The 14,099-nt window shown below is 49.5% G+C and overlaps 1 protein-coding gene across 1 annotated transcript in view; it reads right to left on the bottom strand.

Moving 5' to 3' along the window:
- Positions 1 to 14,099, bottom strand: part of GGA1 (golgi associated, gamma adaptin ear containing, ARF binding protein 1) — a 58,629-nt gene that overhangs the window by 3,088 nt on the left and 41,442 nt on the right. Inside the window, exons 14-16 of the mRNA XM_075573845.1 lie at positions 9,863 to 10,032; positions 9,595 to 9,764; positions 8,614 to 8,724 (exon numbers count right to left, since the gene is read on the bottom strand). Of these exons, the coding sequence (XP_075429960.1) occupies positions 8,614 to 8,724; positions 9,595 to 9,764; positions 9,863 to 10,032 (451 nt within the window). The remainder of the gene's footprint in view (positions 1 to 8,613; positions 8,725 to 9,594; positions 9,765 to 9,862; positions 10,033 to 14,099) is intronic.

The raw sequence follows: 14,099 nt of genomic DNA, 5'->3' as shown, positions 1-14,099 counted from the left end.
GTGACCGACCACATCCTCCGCAAGACCAACACACTGATGCATCAGGCCTAACAGACATGGGCAAGTACATGATACGGCGTGATATGGTGCAGACAAGACTTACCAACGTCGACGACCGCCCTGAGAATTATAGAAAATGGAAGTCCACATTCAAGGACACAATCCAGAGTCTAGGCTTCTCTGCAAGAGTACTCAGCCTGCTAACCAAATGGCTGGGGAAAGAATCCGCAGAGCATGCGAAGAGGCTCAGGGCAGCAAACATAAACCGCTCTCATGTAGGTCTGGACTTAGTACGGGAAAGGCTAGAGTAGTGCTATGGTAGCCCAGAGGTAATTGAAGATGCACTTTTCAAGAGAGTCGACAACTTCCCCAGAATCACAGTCAAAGAATATTCGAAGTTACGAGAGCTCGGCGATCTGCTGCAGGAACTGGAGTCTTCAAGAGTAGATCAATCTCTATCAGGTCTCCACGTCTTAGACTCTGCTCGCGGAGTAAAACCCATCTTGGAGAAACTACCTCACAACCTCCAAGACAGATTATCTTCGCAAGGTTCAAATTACAAAAGGGAGAAGCAAGTCGCCTTCCCCCCTTTTCCTTTAGCTTTATTTGCGAAGCAGCTAAAACGAAAAATGATCCCAGCTTCATCCTAGGTACCAACCGCACCCTGTGCAAGCAACCTGAAGAATGAAAGACCAGCGATCAGATACGGTAACACTAAAACACCCATCTCTGTCCACAGGACGGACGTGTCTCCTACAACCTACACGAGTCCCAAACAAGAAACGAAGGGACCCTAATAGAGAATGTCCCATACACAAACCCCCCCCCCCCCCCCACTTAACAAGAGCATTGGGTTTAGAATGAAGCCCATAGAGGAGCGCAAGAACCTATACAAAGAATTTGGAGTTTGTTTCAAATGCTGTGCTTCCACAAGTCACTTGTTAAAGGACTGTAAAGAAGCTATAATGTGCACCGAGTGTAATAGTGACAGGCATATAGCAGCTTTACATCCAGAGACATTTAAACCTAAACCATTCAAGGCACCTAACCCTTTGACAAAGCAGGGCGGGGAGGAGGAAGAGGGGAAGATACCCTCCCCATCTGTAGCATCTAAACGCACCAGTTTGTGGAGAAGGGCGCGATGGTAGATCCTGTTCTAAGATGTGTCTTGCTGCAGTGCACCCAGAGGGACAACCCGAAAGAACCATAAGAATGTATGCCATCATCGACGACCAAAGTAACTCATTGGTCGGATCAGAATTCTTTGACCTATTCGACATGAGATAGCGCCCCTCCCTATACACTCAGAACATGCGCAGGGCGAATAGAAACAGGGAGAGTGAATGGCTACATCATATGTTCAGTAGACGGCAGAGTAAAGATACCTCTCCCGACTCATTGCGTGCAATCACATGGCGGAGGACAGGAGCGAAATCCCCATACCAGACGTGGCACGCCACCACCCTTATCTTAAGGCGATAGCCGTTCGCATCCCACCATTAGATGAAAACGCCCAGATCTTGCTGCTACTTGGCAGGGACATCATGAGAGCACACAAAATCTGCGAAGAATGCAACGGAGACCATAATGCCCCATGTGCCCAAAGACTACCTAGGATGGGTGATAGTGGGTTAAGTATGTATCGACAAGGTATGCAGACCAGACAACGTAGATGCCCTACGAACAAACATACTGGAAAACGGATGTTCGTCTCTTTAAACCATGTCCGAACCACTTCTATGTCAAAGAGAAGCTTGGGAACAAAGGCGTGTCATCAAAACATCAAAACACAGAAACGTCTTTGTGCCATAAAAGTGTACTGATGACCTAGGATGTACAGCGTTCCAGACGATGAGACGATAATAAGCAAGCACCATCGATGGAAGACAAGAGAATTTCTGAGGTTGATGGAGAAGTAGCTCTTCAAAGACGGGTCGGGCAGTTGGGTGGCTCCGCTACCATTCTGTTCACCCAGAAGACGTCTCCCAAACAACAAAGAACATGCCATCTCTAGGCTCACTTCGCTCCATGGCAATCTACAAAGGAAACCGGAGACCAGGAATCACTTTGTGGCCTTCATGAGAAGATATTCCTCAGTGTTCACGCAGAACCAGCTACTCCGCTGAAGGAAAGCGAAGGATGCTGGTACCTTTCAACATTTGGCATCTACCACCCCGAGAAACCTGGTCAGATCCGGGTAGTGTTCGATTCTAGTGCTCAGTACCAGGGAGTCTCCCTAAACAAGGTCCTCCTTATTTGACCAGACTTGGCAAATATTCTCCTAGGAGTGCTGATCCACTTTCGCAAAGAGCCGATTGCCATAACAGCAGACATCCAACAGATGTTCCACCGTTTCCTCGTAAGAGAAGACACCAGAAATGACCCAAGGTTCCTGTGGTACCAGAACGACGATTTAGGTGACAAAGTCATAGAGTATAGGATAAAGTACACGTCTTTGGCAACAGTACATCACCTGCAGTGGCCGCCTATGAACTCAGATGGACGGCCCAAGAAGGGGAAAGACGCAAAGAATTTCGTCGAAAGACACTTCTATGTAGATGACGGGTTGAAATCATTCCCCACAGAAGAGGAAGTCATAGACCTACTCAAAAGATGCTTACAAACGCCAACCTAAGATTGCATAAAATAGCTTCCAATAGTACCAGTGATGAAGGCGTTTCATATGGATGATCACACCAACGACCTGAAGAATTTGGACCTGGGGATCGACACGCCTCCTATACAGCGGAGTCTAGGGTTAAGCTGGGATTTTAAAGCAGACACATTCACATTCCAAGTATCCATCAAGGAAAAACCCTACACCCGACGTGGACTCCTGTCTACGGTCAATAGTCTCTACGACCCCCTGGGATTCGTAGCCCCGTCACCATACAAGGAAAGTCTCTTCTCAGAGAATTGTCCGTCAAAACACGGGACTGGGATACCCCATTGCCTCCCGAGAGGCGAAAAGAGTGGGAGACATGGAAGGATTCCTTGAACAACTTCAGATCCCACGCCCCTACTCACCCACATCTCTTACCACCGCATGCAGCAAAGAGCTTTGCGTCTTTTCAGATGCCTCAACAAAAGCCATAGCAGTGGTGGCCTACCTAAAGGCCACAGATGCAGATGGAAGACACCCTATTAGATTCATCCTTGGCAAGGCTAAGCTGGCACCACAACCCGACCATACCAAGACTTGAGTTATGTGGTGCAGTGTTAGCAGTAGAGCTCATTGAGAACAAATGGACTGTAAATCAGATGCTATCAAGTTCTACACAGACAGTAAAGTGGTGCTAGGCTATATATGCAATCAGAAAAGGAGATTATATGTATATGTAGCCAACAGAGTAGAAAGGATCAGAAAGTCGACACAACCAGATCAGTGATACCATGTGCCTACAGACCAGAATCCTGCAGACCATGCTACTAGATCAGTGTCTGCAGCGCACCAACAGCGCACGTCGTGGCTTACAGGACCAACGTTTCTAACACAACCCGATAAAACACCATCAGCCCCAGCTGACTACTTTGAACTTGTAGATCCTGAAAAAGACAGATACGACCTCAAGCATCCGTTTTGCTCATGAACATAGTGCCTAAAAACACGTTTGAATCACATCGATTTCATCGCTTCTCAATGTGGACAACCCTCCTGCGAGCAATGGCACAGCTCAGACACACAGCCATTTCTTTCCGCCAAACGCTTGATGGATATATAGATTCAAACAAACACAGGAAAGGTGCCACAAACCCCACTATAAAGTGTGGCGACTAAGCAGTGACTAGACAATGTTTCTCTAACATGTATAGGGCAACTGTGAAAAGAATGTGCACTAACAGGTATAGCATGTAGTGTGAGAGAAACACCGTGAGATCCTGTGTGTCAGACAGAGGACTGAGCTCAGTGAGCCCCGGATATAACACAATACATGAGCGAAAAAGGAAAAAACCTGGCGCCAAAAGTTCAATGGAAAGTCCTGTACTCCTCAGGGGGTCCGCACACTTGCTTGACAGGCCATGTATTGGAAAAAACACAAACAAACACAAATCATAGTGCAACACTGTGGGGTTAAAACAGTTCTACACTACACACCACATATAACAGTGAGACTCCTAGTGACAATTCAAATACTATTTATTCAAAAGAACTATGCCATAAAATGGTAAGGACTAATGTGAAAACCGCTGGTCATCCAGGATAGAAAAATTGGAGCCCTACTTACAAACAGCAGGACATATACACGCGATGTTATATAGAGTCCTCTTGGCGCAGATGGTTCTTTGCAGAGTTGTAATCCTGCTCCGCCGCGACTCACATGCAAAACCTCCCTTCAGGGATTGCCAGGAACAGTGCCGGTGACGGAGGCCCGCTCGTGGGGCTCACAGCTCTACACCACGTGTGGCCGTTCTCCTCACTCCCTCCTCCGGTTTCACAGACTGTCTCTGCGCGCCCGCGCTCGAGTGTGCCCGTGCCCTTAAAGGGACAGTTCGTGCGTGCTGAATGCCAAAGGCTGATAAATGTAAAAAGGCTCCAAACCAATTGTCATATACAGGTCCAGTACCATACACAATGTGACTATGTCACCTGCCCTACGCGTTTCGTGGACGTTACTCCACTTCCTCAGGGGCTACAGAAACTGATATTAGGTGACACAATAATATACCCATACCAATTAAATATTAATTGGCCATTTAAAGCTACATATCCAGCATGACATTAATATCAAATCACTATGTCTCTCACTATTTAACACACATAAAATACATAAAAATAACAATAACAACACATGACCATACATAATAATACTATCTCATTGGGATATCCTCACTTCATATATGTATACCAAAAATGCCTAAATGTGGCAAAAGGATATTCAAACCTTCTCCAAACTACTAATTGTATAGACGACCAATACCTATAGTTGAACAGAACCAGACAGGTGCAGTGCTGCCCAATAAATTGCACTTAGTCCTAATTCATATCACTCTTAGACCACACTGTTTATAAATTGTTTTAACCACTTCATTTACCCAAAAAGGAACCCAGCTCAAAATCAATGTTAAGCCCGTTTGGGGAAAGAGTGTTAAGTGCATAAATCCAAAAGGCCTCCCTTCTATTGATGTGTTGGATATTATCACCCCCTCTCCAATTGGGTGTGCACAATTCAATAGGTTGACAAACAAGGCCTTTTGGATTTTTATCATGGTGTATCAAAAAATGGTGGGACACACTGTGTGATGTTAAACCTTTTTTTATATTATAGACATGTTCGTATATTCGTCTTTGAAAGGTACGACCAGTGCGTCCCACATATTATAGGCCACAAGGGCACTGCAGCATATAAATGACAAACTCTGACTTACATGTAATGTGTGACAGAATTTTGTAGATTTTAGCAGTAACATTAGATTTAAATTCTGTACTGCAACAACTGTACTTACAGGCTATACATTTACTACATGGTCTAAACCCATTTTTGACCTGAATATTTGTCACTTTTCTTTCCCCTTGGTTTAAAGGACAGCTAGGTGCCAGTTTACTCTGGAAGTTACTTGCTTTTTTAAAAACAATAGATGGTTGTGATGGTATTATCTGTGATAGAGTTGCATCCTATAACAATATTGGCCAATGTTTGGCAAAGATGTTCCTTATTTTAGGGGCCATGACATTATATTGTGTTATGAAGGAAATGTTATTTTTTCCTTGGCCATCCCCTTTATCCTTGTATTCCAGGAGTTTGCTTCTGTCCATATTCCGAACTAAAGATATAGTGTTCTCAAGTTCGTCTATTGGATAATTCCGTTCTACAAACTTATTCTTCAGTTCATCTGCCTGTTCTGCAAAGGACTCCAAATTGGAACAATTGCGCCTCAGACGGATGAACTGTCCTTTCGGAATATTCCGAATCCAATGTGGATTATGATGACTGTTGGCCATAACATAATTGTTGGCCTGTACGGGCTTAAAGAATGTTTGGGTATGAATATGGTCATCAACAATACTAATACTCAAATCCAAAAAGTTGATGGTAATTTTATCATATTGGCATGTTAGTTTTAGATTCCTATGGTTATCATTAAGGTACAAAATGAATTTATCTAATAAATCTAGTTCCCCATCCCAAATTAAAATAACGTCATCAATGTAGCGTCGCCACAGCACGAGGCTTGCACCAAATGGGCAGTTGTTCTATATGTCCTCCTTCTCCCATTGCCCCATAAAGAGGTTCGCATAACTTGGTGCAAACCTCGTGCCCATGGCGGTACCACATATCTGTAAAAAATACTGTAAATTAAAACAAAAATAATTGTGGGTTAATATGAATCTAATCCCATCCATCAAAAAGGCCTTAAGGGCAGAGGACATGGTGTTATCTTCCTAAAAACGCCTCTTGTATGGCCTCACATCCCAGTTGGTGGTCGATTATTGTATAAAGGGATGTCACATCTCCTGTTACCCATACATAGCTAGATTTCCAATCAATCTCACGCAGGATTTGCAAGACGTGTGTGGTGTCTTTTAAATGTGATTCCAACTTTATTACCAGTGGCTGTAAATAATAATCTATAAATTGAGATAAATTAGACGTGAGTGATTGAATTCCAGAAATAATAGGACGACCGGGGGGATTGTTAAGGTCCTTATGAATCTTTGGTATGAAATAAAAGAGGGGTATACGTGGGTGCAAATTATTCAAAAAGTCAAACTCATCCTGCGTGATAGCTTGATTGGCAAGTCCCTTATCCAAGAGGGTAACTAATTCAGAATGATAAATGTCCGTGGGGTCACTGGCAAGGGGGAGGTAAGTGGCAGTGTCACCAAGAAGTCTTGTTGATTCTTGGACATAATAGTTACTGTCCATCACTACCACTCCCCCACCCTTGTCAGCAGGTTTAATAACAATTGACTCGTTATTAGCCAGTGTCTTCACAGCCAATTTTTCCTCCATGCTAAGATTATCATGCTTAATTCTGAAGGTGCGACTCGATTGTTCCAGATCCCTTGAGACCATCTCAACAAAGGTGTTCACAAAGTGACCTTGGACATACTTGGGATTAAAAGTAGATTGTTTTTTAAAAAGGAGTAGTTTTACATATACTGCTCACATTCACAGATTCAATCTGGTTACTGATGGCATCCTTCGCAAAATACTTTTTTAAAGCCAGTTTTCTGGCAAATTTCTGCAGATCAATAAACAGCCTCCGGCACTGTTCCTGGCAATCCCTGAAGGGAGGTTTTGCATGTGAGTCGCGGCGGAGCAGGATTACAACTCTGCAAAGAACCATCTGCGCTAAGAGGACTCTGTATAACATCGCGTGTATATGTCCTGCTGTTTGTAAGTAGGGCTCCAATTTTTCTATCCTGGATGACCAGCGGTTTTCACATTAGTCCTTACCATTTTATGGCATAGTTCTTTTGAATAAATAGTATTTGAATTGTCACTAGGAGTCTCACTGTTATATGTGGTGTGTAGTGTAGAACTGTTTTAACCCCACAGTGTTGCACTATGATTTGTGTTTGTTTGTGTTTTTTCCAATACATGGCCTGTCAAGCAAGTGTGCGGACCCCCTGAGGAGTACAGGACTTTCCATTGAACTTTTGGCGCCAGGTTTTTTCCTTTTTCACGTATTCTCTGTTAGTACTGGCAGTGTTACCAGGCAGCCTATTTTTATTTGTAACTTGTCACATTGGTGTTTTAAACTTTAGCGCTTTATCACTTTTTTCTTTTTCACAATACATGAGCGGCAATGAGGGAAATGAGAATGAAAGTTCTTGGAACAGAAGAGAGATGTAATAATGTCCAAATAACCAAAGTGAAAGAGGGTAAAAAGTTGAATATTGACCCAACAGTGCAGACGTCCGACAGCTTTTTATAGGATGCACCATATCCAACCGCAGATCTATAGAAAAGGGAAGAAAAGCGCCCGCCGGCGGGGCCACGACGCCATGGAGCGCGCGCTTTTACTCCGCTGCATATAGATGTGTATACACACACACACATATTGTGACAGGAGTCATGGACTCTGTATGTCTGCAGGTTGCATTATGCAGGCTTTCCGGAAGGTTACATTCTCTGGAGAGGCAGTCTGCACGTGCACCCAAATCAGACTGAACTAATTGCAAGGGGGTTTATATCACAGTCAGCAAGCTGCCAGAGGAGAGAGACTTTTCTCCAACCAGTAGGACACTGGTTGGTACGGATCCCCAGGCCTGCTGGGACCTGCACCCAGGAAACTGAGCAACAGCCCGCGGAGGAAGCAGGGCTGCCTGTCTGCAAGGTGCCGCAGTATCCAGAGGGATTGCATGGAGACTCCTGGGACTTCTTTCCCAGCACCTCAAGTTCAGGACGATATATTTTGTATTTTATAGTTGGCAGTGTTCAGAACTGGAACTAGCTTAGCTCCCAGTTTGTCAGTCAGAGCCACGGCTCTGAAGTTAGTCTCCCTACTGTGGAATAGGCTTTATTTTTATGGTTTGAAGACTGTGTCCAATACTGTGTTTTTGATGTGTAAGAATAAACCACTGAAGGGTTTGTTAAGGCCTAAAATACACTGTGTGGACTCTTATGGACCCTGCCACTAAAATATATACACAAACACACGCCTCACCTTGTGTGGGTTGGCCAGCAGCAACACCTGAGTGACGGCGGAGGGAGGCAGTATGGGGTTGAATGCCGGGAGCTCACTGCCGGACGCCGGCTGCAGCTTCACCTTCATCACCTGCCGAAAGGAGAGCGAGAACCCGGAGAGGGGAAAGCCGGGGGTGAGGGGGGGAAAGAGCGAGAGAACCCAGAGAGAGAGAGAGAGAGAGAGGAGAGCCAGGGGGGAGTAGAGTGAGAGAGAACCCAGAGAGAGAGGAGAGCCAGGGGGAGTAGAGAGCAAGTGAGAACCATGCGAGAGAGAAGAACGAGAGAGAACCGAGAGAGAGAAGAGCGAGAGAGAACCAAGAGGAGAGCGAGAGAGAACCGAGAGGAGAGCGAGAGAGAACCAAGAGAAGAGCGAGAGAGAACCAAAAGAGCGAGAGAGAACCAAGAGAAGAGCGAGAGAGAACCAAGAGAAGAGCGAGAGAGAACCAAGAGAAGAGCGAGAGAGAACCAAGAGAAGAGCGAGAGAGAACCAAGAGAAGAGCGAGAGAGAACCAAGAGAAGAGCGAGAGAGAACCAAGAGAAGAGCGAGAGAGAACCAAGAGAAGAGCGAGAGAGAACAAGAGGGGGGGGGTGGCGGGGGGGGAAGTAGAGAGAGAGAGAGAGAGAGAAGAGCCAGGGGGGAGAAGAGAGCAAGAGAACCCAGAGAGATAAGACCGGGGGGAAAGAGAGCGAGAGAGAACCCAGAGAGAGGAGAGCCGGGGGGAAAGAGAGATGAGAGAACACAGGGGCAGAAAGCAATATAAGTATAAGGGGGGCGAGAGAAGGGTAACGCGAGGGGGGGCGAGAGAAGGGTGACGCGAGGGGGGAGAAGGGTGAAGTGAGGGGGAGGAGAATTGTGAAGTGGGGAGCGGGTGGTACAGGGAGGGTGGGTAGAGAGAAGTGGATGGTACGGAGAGGTAGGGGGGGGAAGAGAGGAGTGGGTTAGTATAGGCAGGGGGGATACCTTGGGCACGGCAGCCTGGAAGCTGATTCCGGTGATGGGGAGCGGGGCGGTGCTCAGCATGGAGATCACCACCACGAGGACGTCCGGCCGGCCAGGGGGGGGATCCTGAGCAAAGTGAAGAAGAACCCGGAAACTGCGCTGGTCGTACGCGGTGACCGGGAGGATGCTACCTGCAGGAGGGGGAGAGGGGGGAGGAGAGTGAGAACAGGTGAGAGAGAAGAGAGCGGGGGAGGAGACACAGAAAGCTCCAGTTTATTCCGACTCGTACTGGGTTTGATGGACTCCAGAGGAACGATGACATGTGTCAGAGATATCTCCGCTGGGGCCGGCTGCTCCACCCCGGTGGTCGGAGGGGTTCCGAGAGGCTGGGTGGCAGGAGCACAGGGGGCAGCTTTACTCTGGAGGTCTCGCAGGGTGGGTTTGTGGTGAGGTTTTTCCCTGTGGGGAGAGAGAGTTAGAGGCGTTACCGAGACCAGCGCCAACTCCCAAAGCCGCACGGACAAACGACACCCACCACACAGGGGCCTTAATACCCCCCGTCTTCTTTATGGGGGACTTGGATGGGGTATCAACTGTATGGTGGCGTCCCTGATAGACATATAGAGACATAATTTGTGTGTGCGTCAAAGTAACAAAACGACTGACTGATTAGCAGGCCCCAAGAGAACCTTATCCTGAAGAGGACGTTTTTCTTTCAGATAACACCCCGCGTAGTCTGCATGGTGCATGGTGGAGGGGAACGAGTTAGAATCACCATTGTGTAAGGTAGTACATAGTTACATAGTTACATAGTAGATGAGGTTGAAAAAAGACGTACGTCCATCAAGTTCAACCTATGCTAAATTTAGACGACAGATACTTTATTCTATACTAGCTGAGAGACCCGGCGTTGCCCGGGATGTAATTTTGGGAGGGCGTACGACAGGGTTAGGCTTCCCCCCCCCCCTTGACAGCTAGGTGGGTGACTGAGTGTGTGGGTGACTGTGTGGGTGGGTGGGTGACTTTGGGTCGGTTTGACTTTGGGTCGGTGGGTGGGTGACTTTGGGTCGGTGGGTGGGTGACATTGGGTCGGTTTGACTTTGGGTCGGTGGGTGTGTGACTTTGGGTCGGTGTGTGACTTTGGGTCGGTGGTTGGGTGGGTGAGTTGGGTCGGTGGGTAGGTGACTTGGGTCGGTGGGTGGATGACTTTGGGTCGGTGAGTGGTTGGGTGACTTTGGGTCGGTGGGTGGGTGACTTTGGGTCGGTGGGTGGGTGGGTGACTTTGGGTCGGTGGGTGGGTGGGTGACTTTGGGTCGGTGGGTGGGTGGGTGACTTTGGGTCGGTGGGTGACTTTGGGTCGGTGGGTGGGTGGGTTTGACTTTGGGTCGGTGGGTGGGTGACTTTGGGTCGGTGGTTGGGTGGGTGAGTTGGGTCGGTGGGTGGGTGACTTGGGTAGGGGGGTGGATGACTTTGGGTCGGTGGGTGGATGACTTTGGGTCGGTGGGTGGATGACTTTGGGTCGGTGGGTGGGTGACTTTGGGTCGGTGGGTGGGTGGGTGACTTTGGGTCGGTGGGTGGGTGGGTGACTTTTTCAGGGTCGGTGACTGGGTGGGTCAGTGACTGGGGTCGGTGACTGGGTGGGTCAGTGAGTGGGTAGGTGGGGTCGGTGAGTGGGTGGGTGGGGTCAGTGACTGGGTGGGTGAGTGTGAGACTGAATGGGTGGGTGAGTGTGAGACTGAATGGGTGGGTGAGTGTGAGACTGAATGGGTGGGTGAGTGTGAGACTGAATGGGTGGGTGAGTGTGAGACTGAATGGGTGGGTGAGTGTGAGACTGAATGGGTGAGTGAGTGTGAGACTGAATGGGTGGGTGAGTGTGAGACTGAATGGGTGGGTGAGTGTGAGACTGAATGGGTGGGTGAGTGTGAGACTGAATGGGTGGGTGAGTGTGAGACTGAATGGGTGGGTGAGTGTGAGACTGAATGGGTGGGTGAGTGGGAGACTGAATGGGTGGGTGAGTGGGAGACTGAATGGGTGGGTGAGTGGGAAACTGAATGGGTGGGTGAGTGGGAGACTGAATGGGTGGGTGAGTGGGAAACTGAATGGGTGGGTGAGTGGGAAACTGAATGGGTGGGTGAGTGGGAAACTGAATGGGTGGGTGAGTGGGAAACTGAATGGGTGGGTGAGTGGGAAACTGAATGGGTGGGTGAGTGGGAAACTGAATGGGTGGGTGAGTGGGAAACTGAATGGGTGGGTGAGTGGGAAACTGAATGGGTGGGTGAGTGGGAAACTGAATGGGTGGGTGAGTGGGAAACTGAATGGGTGGGTGAGTGGGAAACTGAATGGGTGGGTGAGTGGGAAACTGAATGGGTGGGTGAGTGGGTGGGAGACTGAGTGGGAGACTGACTGGGTGGGAGACTGACTGGGTGGGAGACTGACTGGGTGGGAGACTGACCGGGTGGGAGACTGACCGGGTGGGAGACTGACCGGGTGGGAGACTGACCGGGTGGGAGACTGACCGGGTGGGAGACTGAATGGGTGGGAGACTGACTGGGTGGGAGACTGACTGGGTGGGAGACTGACTGGGTGGGAGACTGACTGGGTGGGAGACTGACTGGGTGGGAGACTGACTGGGTGGGAGACTGACAGGGTGGGAGACTGACAGGGTGGGTGAGAGGGAGACTGACTGGGTGGGTGAGTGGGTGACTGACTGGGTGACTGACTGGGTGAGTGGGTGACTGACTGACTGGGTGAGTGGGTGACTGACTGGGTGGGTGAGTGGGTGACTGACTGACTGGGTGGGTGAGTGGGTGACTGACTGGGTGAGTGGGTGACTGGGTTGGTGACTGGGTGACTGACTGACTGAATGGGTGGGTGACAGACTGAATGGGTGACTGGGTGACTGAATGGGTGGGTGACTGACTGAGTGGGTGGGTGACTGACTGACTGGGTGGGTGACTGTCTGAGTGGGTGGGTGACTGACTGACTGGGTGGGTGACTGACTGACTGACTGGGTGGGTGACTGACTGACTGACTGGGTGGGTGACTGACTGACTGACTGGGTGGGTGACTGACTGACTGGGTGGGTGACTGAGTGGGTGGGTGACTGAGTGGGTGGGTGACTGAGTGGGTGGGTGACTGAGTGGGTGGGTGACTGAGTGGGTGACTGGGTGAAAGTGGGTGACTGGGTGAAAGTGACTGGGTGGGTGTGTGGATGACTGGGTGGGTGGGTGACAGTGAGTGGGTGGGTGACTGAGTGGGTGACTAAGTGAGTGGGTGGGTGACTAAGTGAGTTTTTGGGTGACTAAGTGAGTGGGTGGGTGGGTGACTGAGTGGGTGACTGAGTGAGTGGGTGGGTGACTGGATGAAAGTGGGTGACTGGGTGGGTGAGTGTGTGGGTGGGAGACGGTGGGTGACTTACCTTGACCCCGTGGCATCTGGCTGGGGCAGGAGGTGAGTTTGGGAAGCTGGCGGGGGGGGGGGGGGCAAGAGTGGCAGGAGACCCGCGCCGCGCTTCCCCTCCGTCTGGGAGCCGGTGCACGTGAGGAGTCCCGCGCCGCGCTTCCCCTCCGTCTGGGAGCCGGCGCACGTGAGGGGGAGAACCGCGCCGCGCTTCCCCTTCGTCTGGGAGCCGGTGCACGTGAGGAGTCCCGCGCCGCGCTTCCCCTCCGTCTGGGAGCCGGCGCACGTGAGGGGGAGGCCCGCGCCGCGCTTCCCCTCCATCCGGGAGCCGGCGCACGTGAGGGGGAGTGCAGGAGGCCCGGGCTGCGCCGCGAGGGGGGAGGAGCCTGGAGTTTGCTGCTGAGCAGGAGGGCCGCGCTTCCTCCGGGAGCGGCGCACGGTGAGGGTGATGGTGCGGCTGGGGATGTTGCGGAGCGTGGGGATTTGGGTGAGGTGGGGAGGGGGGAGAGAGTGAGGGGCACCAGGAGAGGGGGGGTGTGTGTGGAAGGTGAGCTGCGGTCCAACTGACGGGGGAGAGTGAGTGAGGGTGTGTGTGTGTGTGTGTGTTTTTTTTTTTTTGGCCCGTCACTCTGCCTCAGGCCAATGAGAGGTGCGGGGGCGGGCAGGTCAAGGGACCAATGAGATTGCCGCTAGGGACGCAGACATACAGTGCTTTCAGAAATATATAGTAGATCTATGCTTACTTATTGATCCAGAGGAAGGCAAACACAAAACCCCATTAAGGGGAAAAGTTAATTCCTTCCTGACTCCAAGAATTGGCAAATCGGATTAATCCCTGGATCAACATTATGGAACTAGAGAGAGTGCAGAGAAGAGCCACCAAATGAATAAAGGGGATGGACAATCTAATTTATGAGGAGAGGCTAGCTAAATTAGATTTATTTACATTAAAAAAGGAGGCGCCTAAGAGGGGATATGATAACTATATACAAATATATTCGGGGATAGTACAGGGAGCTTTCAAAAGAACTATTCATCCCACGGGCAGTACTAAGGACTCGGGGCCATCCCTTACAGTTGGAGGAAAGGAGATTTCACCAGCAACAAAGGAAAGGGTTCTTTACAGT

Source organism: Ascaphus truei, chromosome 17 (assembly GCF_040206685.1).
Source record: "Ascaphus truei isolate aAscTru1 chromosome 17, aAscTru1.hap1, whole genome shotgun sequence".
NCBI classification, from domain to species: domain Eukaryota; kingdom Metazoa; phylum Chordata; class Amphibia; order Anura; family Ascaphidae; genus Ascaphus; species Ascaphus truei.
Note: the sequence above shows the minus strand (reverse complement) of the source record. Positions and strands in the feature narration are given on the sequence as shown.